This window comes from Herpailurus yagouaroundi, unplaced genomic scaffold (genome assembly GCF_014898765.1).
Source record: "Herpailurus yagouaroundi ecotype Mexico unplaced genomic scaffold, PumYag 29, whole genome shotgun sequence".
Lineage (NCBI taxonomy): Eukaryota > Metazoa > Chordata > Mammalia > Carnivora > Felidae > Herpailurus > Herpailurus yagouaroundi.
The window spans coordinates 42,894,244-42,903,443 of NW_024412377.1; the positions used below are offsets into that span (position 1 = coordinate 42,894,244).

The window sequence follows — 9,200 nt, forward strand, 5'->3', positions numbered from 1 at the left end:
TGTCAAGTGTCAGGGGCCCAACCAGTATCTTCTGTGTTCCTGTTTGGCAAGTCATCCGTATCCTCTGCAGTAATATATCTGTTAAAGGCCTCCTGCTTTATCCTGCACCTGTGATCCCCAGAAGTCTCATGCCCTGGTCAAATGGAGCCAGGAGGAGAGAACCAAGTATCCCTGAAGGGTGGCCTCTACACGAAGGAGAGAAGACTGGAGTCGAAATAGCTTACACAAAGGCAATTTATTAACAGAAAACATTAATTTGAGGAATCCTGTTCACAGACGGCGACCACGGCGACCCCCCTTCCTGCGGGTGCTATCGGAGGGGATGGGGGTGACATCCTCTGTGGGGAGGAAGAGAAAATATCATTGCCTAGAGACGGATGGGAAGGAGTCCGGGCCTCCCTAGACCAGTGGCCTAACACACCAACAGTGGATCCTGCTGCTCCCCACATAAACCCTCCATACATAACACATGGATGTGGACTGCCCCATCTGCTGCTTCCTCAAATTTTCCGATGTAGTCTGAACTCATTTTTCTGAAGGGAACACTGAGGCTCAGAAAAGGCATACAACTTACATACGAGGTCAGAAGCAGGCGAGAAATCACGTTTCTGACATCCAGCCCACTGACTGACTCTCTAGTGAAAAGATTCTCCTACTAAACAGGGCAACCTAACACTATCTTCTTTCCAGTCAGTAAAAGGTTGAAAATATGCTGAAAAAAATAAAACCTTAAGAGGAAAAGGTTGGACCACCAGATCGAGGGATCAGTACATGATGCAACCATGTGCACAGAAACAGGAAAAGGCTAACACCTTCTCAGGAGCTAGAAAGATCAGGAGATCACAGGCGTGAGGAGGGCAGGCACTACACAGATATAGGGGATTTGCTGTGATTCTCCACCGCAGGAGTTGCCACTCCCTGCATTCAGTTTTCATGGTCACAATGACTAGTGTACTCTTAATACTTAGTAGGCAAGGACCAAGGATACAGATGGTCCTACAATTCAGGAGACAGACTACACAAAATGCCAACTCCCTTAAGAGACACTATAAAAGGATAGACAATTCATCTTCTATCAGTTCCACCAGCCACTGTCCCAAACCCTATACACCAGGCAGTGTGCGGCTCTGGGGTGAAGAAATCAAACTGCGCTGTCCCAATGTAAAAGAGAAGGTCGACATTTACAACAGGTGATGGGGTGTTCAGGGAGAAATTCTGTCACATGGTGCCTCTTGCAGCCCCCATTAACAACCCTAATTGCCAACAGCCCCAGACCAAGCACTGCATCCACTGGGTACATCACAAGCTTTCTGGGGTTAATACTTCAAAGTAAATCCAAACGCTAGCTAGAGGGGGGACACTTACCAATCCGCCCAATCTTCATTCCTGAGCGGGCAAGGGCTCTGAGGGCTGACTGGGCCCCAGGTCCAGGGGTCTTGGTTCTAAGAAATGAGAATCTATGTTAAGAAAAGCTTTGTCCAACTCATTAGGGGTTCTTTCTGAGATTCCACAACCCTCTAGCTAAGGAATCGGCAACTTTCCTTAAAGGGCCAAACAGTGGAGAGCCCAACGTGGAACTCAATGAACCTGAGATCAAGACTTGAGCTGAAATTGGGGCACCTGGGTGGCTCAGTCGGTTAAGCGGCCGACTTCGGCTCAGGTCATGATCTCGCGCTCCGTGAGTTCAAGCCCCGCGTCGGGCTCTGTGCTGACAGCTCAGAGCCTGAAGCCTGTTTCAGATTCTGTGTCTCCCTCTCTCTGACCCTCCCCTGTTCATGCCCTGTCTCTGTCTCAAAAATAAATAAAACGTTAAAAAAAAAATTTTAAAAAGACTTGAGCTGAAATCAGAGATGGACACTTATCGACTGAACCATCCAGGCACCCCCAAACAATAAATACTGAAGGTTTAGTGGGCCACTTATGATTTTTGTTGCATACTTTCTGACCCCTGGGTCATAGTTTGTGCTCTGCCCTGCCTGCAGCCCATTTAAAGCACTGTCCCTTTTTGCCACAGGCTATAATTCTTTTTTGGTGATCTGTTCATTTCCAACTGCTCCACCCACCCCAAACCAAGACCCTAACATCTTTTCAGTGGACCACTTCATCTGGTCTGCTGTCCACACACAGCAGCCATTGTTTTTGTTTTGTTTTGACACAAGCACTATGCCCAATGTGGGGCTTCAACTCATGACCCTGAGATTAAGAGTTGCATGCTCTACTGGTGGAGCCAGTCAGATGTCCCAACACAGCCATCATCTTTAAAAATGTCCAATCTTGGGGTGCCTGGGTGGCTTTGTCATTTTAAGTGTACAACTTCAGCTCAGGTCATGATCCCACGGTCCGTGAATTCACACCCTGCTTCGGGCTCTGTGCTGACAGCTCAGAGCCCGGAGCCTGCTTCAGATTCTGTGTCTCCCCCTCTCTCTGCCCCTCCCTCACCACGCTCTGTCTCTCTCAGAGAAGGGGGAAAAAAAAAAAAAGTCCAATCTCAGGGCACCTGGGTGGCTCAGCTGGTTAAGTGCCCAACTCCTGATTTTGGCTTAGGTCATGATCTCATGGTTCATGAGGTGCTAACAGCACAGAGCCTGCCTGGGATGTTCTCTGTCCCTCCCTGGCTAGTACTCTTGCTGTCTCTCAAAATAAATAAACTTTAAAAATGCCCAATCTCATCAGGTCATTACTATTAAAAAGTTCTTTTGCTCCCCCCACCTTTGGCTGAAGTCCAGCTCTTTACTGCTTCTTTAAGACCCAGCAGGAACTTGCTCCTGCCTAGCTCTCTGATCACAATTCACAACACTCTTCCCACAGATGTGCCAACTCCATTCCCACTCGAGACTTTTCCACTGCAGCTGTATCTTGCTGAATACTTTCTCCCTGTCCTTCTTTCACTGGACCACTTCCTGGCACATTTAGGTCTTAGTTGAAATTACACCTTGTCACCAACTCCCATTCCTGACACCATACCTTTACTTCCTAGCACTTGCCACAAATGGGAAGCACAGGCGCCCCTGCTTAGGTTGTTTAAAGTCAGACTCTCCTGGGGCGCCTGGGTGGCGCAGTCGGTTAAGCGTCCGACTTCAGCCAGGTCACGATCTCGCGGTCCGTGAGTTCGAGCCCCGCGTCGGGCTCTGGGCTGATGGCTCAGAGCCTGGAGCCTGTTTCCGATTCTGTGTCTCCCTCTCTCTCTGCCCCTCCCCCGTTCATGCTCTGTCTCTCTCTGTCCCCAAAATAAATAAACGTTGAAAAAAAAAAATTAAAAAAAAAATAAATAAAGTCAGGCTCTCCTACCAGCCTAGGTGCCTCTATACAGGAGACAAGAGGTGATAGCTACTCTTTTCCATCATTCTTTTCTAGTACCCCAAACACAATACCTGGTATGCAGTGAGTGCTCAACAAACAAAGTTGGGGAGGAGGGAGCAGAAGCGGTGGTGCAGCAACCAACTACTAAATATGAACACACTTAAGATGTCTTGTGCAAAGTCACAAGAGAAAAACCAAGCCTCAAATCCAGGTGCTTTGGCATCCATGCCCAGAGACCTCACCTCCCGGCCCCCGACTCATGTACCTATTTCCTCCTGTGGCCCGGAGTTTGATGTGGAGAGCGGTAATGCCCAGCTCCTTGCACCTCTGGGCTACATCCTGGGCAGCCAACATGGCAGCGTAGGGAGAGGACTCATCTCGGTCAGCCTTCACCTTCATCCCACCAGTCACACGGCAGATGGTTTCCCTAGAACAAAAGCTCACGGTCATTCCGCTCACGCAACAAGGATTCTAAGTACTTAGCACATCCTAACGAGTGCCACAGTTCGGGTATGGCAAAAGATGAAGGTCAACTCGAATATGCATCCTTTCTAACAAGACGGCCATGGGTTCTGCCTTGATGGGGTTCAAAGACCCAAATGAATGGGACGCTGTATTAACAATATAAATTTACTTTTACATTTAATCCTCTCAATTGCTCCGTGACGTAGACGTTAACCTCACCATATATATTATGAGAAAACTAAATTTTAGAATTTGAGTGACTCTTGCTAATGGTGGCCAGAACCTGTACGTAGAGCTGACTTCCAGTCCACCACTGCTCCTACTAAGGAGCAGTGTACTTTAAGGACACAAGGGCAGGGAACGTCTTTCTTGTAACTCAAATGCCTGGGAAATCACGGTATTTGTGACTAAACGCGTTTCCTTATCTGAACTTTTTAATTCTTCCAAGAGAACCCCTTAAACTGCCACCCAATTCCAGGAGAATTTCTTCCCCCAGACCCTTGCCAGTTTGGTCTGTACCTCTTCACCCAGATACTCACTTGCCAGAAAGATCGGTGACATGGACAAAAGTGTCATTGAAGGATGCAAAGATGTGGCACACGCCAAACACATTTTCTCCTTCAGCTACCTGAGGTCCAAGGCTGATGACCTGTTCTTCTTTCTTTTCTTTCCCCTTTCGAGGTGCCATTTCTGAAAGGAAGTAAAAAAAAAAAAAAAAAAAAAAACCCCGAAGTTAGCAATGGACAAGAGGTTTCCACAACCTTTTCCTGGCTATTAAAGGAAATCTCCAAGTTTTGCTCCTCTGTGTCTCTTTCCCTCCACCCTGGGAATCTGTGCAATCTCATCTCTGCCTAAACTCACTTCTCTCTGCACTTAGGAGAGTTCAACTGGTGGCTAAAGAAGCAAAGTACCTTGAGATAACCTTTCCCCTGAATTTACTTAAAGCACAGATCATAGCACTGGCTAAGCAGCCCAGAGTTCTAGCAGCAAGACCACAAGTATCCCTCCAATTTTTACCAAGTCGGCCTCAAAACCACGAAAAACACTGGCTTAGATCCCTAGAGACCTCCAAGTTCAACTGACAGCTCTGCAAACCCGGGTAATCAATTCTTCCTGGGCCTTAAAGCCCACAATATATATCCTGAGAAATTTTTAAAAATTTGTTTAGTGACACAACAAGTCAGTTGCAGAGCAGTGATGAGAACCAGGTTAAGGGATTCCTAGTCTACACTCCACAACACTTCCAATACCAGGAGGGCTTCTGGTCTCCTGGACCCCAAGTATCATTTACTGGTTAGGCTCAAAGACTTTAAAGACTGCATTCAAAAAGATTAGTAGAAGGCCAAGACCAATGACCTACCCATGAATTGGTGACAGCTGAAGACCCTTTACGGAAGACACCTGCTGCCTGAACTCTGCACTAACTCCTACGCTTAGAATTCAAGGGTCCCTCACCCACATAGTTCCCTAGTTTCATCTCCTACTATATCCTGTACCAGATCCCTCCAAAAAGCCAGTTCAAGGGCTATCTCCCATCCTCTGACAATTCATCTCCTGCTATCCTTCCACTACTGATTAAAACCAAATGCTTTTTTAAAAAATTTTAATGTTTTAAACATTTCTAAATGCTTATTTTTAAGAGACAGAGACAAAGCATGAGTACAGGAGGAGCAGAGAAGGGGGGAACGGGACACACACAGAATCCGAAGCAGGCTCCCCCCTCCGAGCTGTCAGCACAGAGCCAGACGTGGGGCTCAAACTCACGACCACGAGATCAATGACCTGAGCCGAAGTTGGGACGCTTAAGCAGCTGAGCCACCCAAGTGCTCAGAACCAAATTCTTAAACTTTTACTAAAATCGAGCATTAAAGGCAATAAAACATATCCTTTTGGAAGGCTAATGGAAAAGCCCCATCCCAAAGACTCAGTGTTAGTGAAGTCAAGTAACTCTAATCTGACATAGCATGTAATGGAAGTGCAATTATTCCATCAAAGGAGGAAAAGCAAGTATGGGGAAGTGGAAGGCGAAGAGAGGACTACTTTCCGCCCAAAGCACCTCCTGACACTCAATCCGAACAATTCCCTAACACTTCCAGAAGACACTAGAAATCAGAAGGGCTCAGATGACTTAGGCTGCACCCTTTCGGATGAAGACAAATTTGGCCTTGCCTTGGTTCGTAAAGACAGTGGCAAAACCAGGCTTAAAAATCAAGTGCCCCGACTCCCAGTCCAGCACTTTCTACCCTGTTCCAAGATGCTTTTATTCCACGAAGGACCACCATTCCAGACCTGAGAAAGTCCATGTCTCTTGCATTCCTGGATCTCCCCAGTGCCTTCCTTATACAAGGTCTGGGGAGTGACCACAGTAAGCACATGTGTAGGCCTCAGATGTACAAAGTAACTGTTCCTACGCTCAAATTACATCCAATGGAGTAAGAATTTTAAGGAAGGGGCCAAGAGTGCTCACAGATAAAGTTTTAAGTTCTGCCTGAAGCCCAGAAAGACCAGCAGATCAGAACTTCAGCAGATCAGATTCATCAGGAAGCATGAATACGAATTCCTAAAGTGGCCACCCCACAAATGCCGCCCTGAGGTGGTGATGAGACGGGTCCTTGCAGAATATATAAACGCATGAAAGGTGCTCAACCAACACTGACGTACATCCTTCTCTACCTTTAATTTCTGGCTTTGTAAGGCGCGCCCAGTACTTGCGACGTGCCAGACCTAGCCATCAACCGGGTTCAGGGAGCACCCAACACAAGGCCGTTTTTTCTGATTCCGTCCCTGAATCCCCACCACAACCCCTACGGAATCCGGACGACAATTAATCCTACTTCCCAAACAAGGAAACAAACTACAGATTAGGAGCCCGGCCTACGACCGCTCAAGAAGCTGGCGGAATAGAGAGAAGCCACATAGGACTAGGGTCCCGGATCCTTCCTAAACATTTTGTGCGGCCCCTTAAACGGAACGGTGGTGGCAGCGCGGAGCGAGGGCCTTCAGGGCTGTAGCCACACTCGACCCCCCCCCCCCCCCCTTCACAAGCTCCTCCTTGAGACAAGACCGCCGCTTCCGAGACCAGGCGCGAACCTGAGTCTGGGGTCGGCCGGCCGCGCCCCTCTCGCCTGGCACCTGACTCGGCTTCCGCGGAAACACCCCAGCCCAGCGCCCCGAACCCCGATGGGTCCCCCTGCCTCAGGATGCCACTCGATTAAACCCGCTGAAGCCTCCTACCTGCGCGTCTTCGCTAGACTCCGCCACCGGAAAAAGAGGGCGAGAGAGGGCGGGGCGACGGGTCACGTTCGCGCTCCCGGAAGTGTACGTCTGAGGTCACGGAGCGAAGCCGGTGGCCCGTTTCTAAGGAGTTGAAGACTCGCCCTCGGGAAAGGCGGTTTACTTAAAAGAGCGCTAAAGGAGGCAAGGGGCAGGGTGTCGCTGCGAGCGGGTCTGCCTCTGAGACTGCACGAAGCAGCTACATCTGCTGAGCGAGGCGGGCCCTTGTGCGAAGATGGTGGCGGCCGCACCTAGACGGACTTCTTCCATCCTGACCCCGGGCCTAATCGGCCCGGAGGCGGCAGCGCCTCTCGTGGCGCGGAGGGCAATAACAGCAATTGCCTGCTTTCATCACAGACTGGACGGCTGGCTATGTCCTGAACAAAATAAGGATAAATTATTCAATATTTATTATATACTAGCTTGGGCTGAGCGATTTATATGCATTGCTTCATTTAATCCTCACAAAAGTATCAAATAGATAACTTTTTATTTCTCTTTTACGGATAAAGGATATTAACCAAGATTACACATTTGTGGCTGATTTGGATTTCTGACTTCAAAGACTGTATGTTTGATAGCTACTTCCATGTATCCCTCTAATAGTGAAGGACCTTGAAGGGTTGGGAGGTGTATAGATGGAGATGTGGGGAAGGGCAAAGAAATAGGTCGTGTGTGTGTGTGTGTGTGTGTGTGGCCCATGTAATAGACTACATATATTGCATATATATGAAATTTTTGAACAAAATTAGCGATTATACAGGGTAACATATAGCCCTTTCTTCACTAGAGTTGGTGCCACTGAACAGCTTTAACTCAGTTTAGCAAAGACCTCCTTTTTAAAAAAGTTTCCCCTTTACAAAAGCAATTAATTACAGAATACCTATAAAAGAGAAACATATAAACATTCTCAAAGGAGAGTACAAGGAAGACAAAAGAGAAAAAAACCAGTGACAGTCTTACCCACCACAATTAACACCTTGGTGTACGTCCTTTCCAAACATGATCTATGCAAATATATACAGAAGCACTTCCTTTTTTTTTTAATATGAAATTTATTGTCAAATTGGTTTCCATACAACACCCAGGAGGCACTTCATTTTTTTTAAAGAAAAGAGAATAACCTTGCAATATTTTTTCCCAATGGCTAAAAAAAATCTGTGCTCATAAACAATCCACATGATAAAGTGTATAGAAAAAAGTAAAAATCATTTCTAAATTCTTTCTTCTTTTTTTTAAAATTAATGCATGCTCATTTGGAAGTCACTTGAATGTAAAAAGAAAAACAAGTATCCATCCGAAGACAAACACTGTTCACAACTTTAAATACGTATGCATGTAATACATATACATACCCACGTGTATATATATATTACCTTTATTTTGCTTTTGGCATTATGCTATAGGATGTTGCTATATAGTTTTTAACTTTTGATTTTGAAATAATTGCAGATTCACCGGAAATCACAAAAAACACGTAGGGAGAGTTCCCATGTACTCTTCACCCAGTTTCCCGTAGTGGTAACATCTTGCGTAACTATAAAACACAATCACAGGAAACAAGCGATTGCGATGTATGCATAGAGTGCTATATAATTGTATCACGCACGTACACCTGTGTAGCTACCATCACAATTACCACACAGAACTGTTCCATTACCACAAAACCTACTTGTGCTGTCTTTTCAGAGTCCCATCCACCTCTCTGCCCCTCCATCTCTACCACCACCCCTAATCTCTGGAAACCATTGATCTATTTTTCAGCTCCAGAATTTCATTATTTCAAGAAAGTTATATAAATGGAATCACAAGTATGTGACCTTCTGAGATTTTTTTTTTACCTAGCATAATTCTCTTGAGACACATCCATGTTGTTACATATATCAATAGATTCATTCATTTTTACCTTTTTAAAAAAAATTTTTTTAACGTTTATTTATTTTTGAGACAGAGAGAGACAGAGCATGAATGGGGGAGGGTCAGAGAGAGGGAGACACAGAATCTGAAACAGGCTCCAGGCTCTGAGCTGTAAGCACAGAGCCCGACACGGGGCTCGAACTCACAGACCGCGAGATCGTGACCTGAGCCGAAGTCGGCCGCTTAACCGACTGAGCCACCCAGGTGCCCCGATTCATTCATTTTTAATTGCTTAGTAGTATTCC

General features: G+C 46.4%; 1 protein-coding gene across 1 annotated transcript; it reads right to left on the reverse strand.

Annotated features, from left to right (window-relative positions):
- Positions 1-217: 217 nt before the first annotated feature.
- RPS14 (ribosomal protein S14) lies at positions 218-7,131 on the reverse strand. Its single transcript, XM_040497777.1, has 5 exons — positions 7,000-7,131; positions 4,305-4,455; positions 3,566-3,727; positions 1,366-1,442; positions 218-338 (listed from the first exon to the last, which is right to left on the reverse strand). The coding sequence occupies exons 2-5, from the start codon at positions 4,451-4,453 to the stop codon at positions 271-273; spliced, it is 456 nt and encodes a 151-aa protein (XP_040353711.1). The 5' UTR covers positions 4,454-4,455; positions 7,000-7,131; the 3' UTR covers positions 218-270.
- Between the last annotated feature and the right edge of the window lie 2,069 nt (positions 7,132-9,200).

Coding starts and splice junctions, on each gene's coding strand:
- RPS14 (XM_040497777.1), bottom strand. CDS start 4,453: ATGGCACCTCGAAAGGGGAAAGAAAAGAAAGAAGAACAGGTCATCAGC. Junction 3,728..4,304: donor GTCACCGATCTTTCTGGCAA/GTGAGTATCTGG, acceptor CTTTTGTTCTAG/GGAAACCATCTGCCGTGTGA. Junction 1,443..3,565: donor CGGGCCACAGGAGGAAATAG/GTACATGAGTCG, acceptor CTCATTTCTTAG/AACCAAGACCCCTGGACCTG.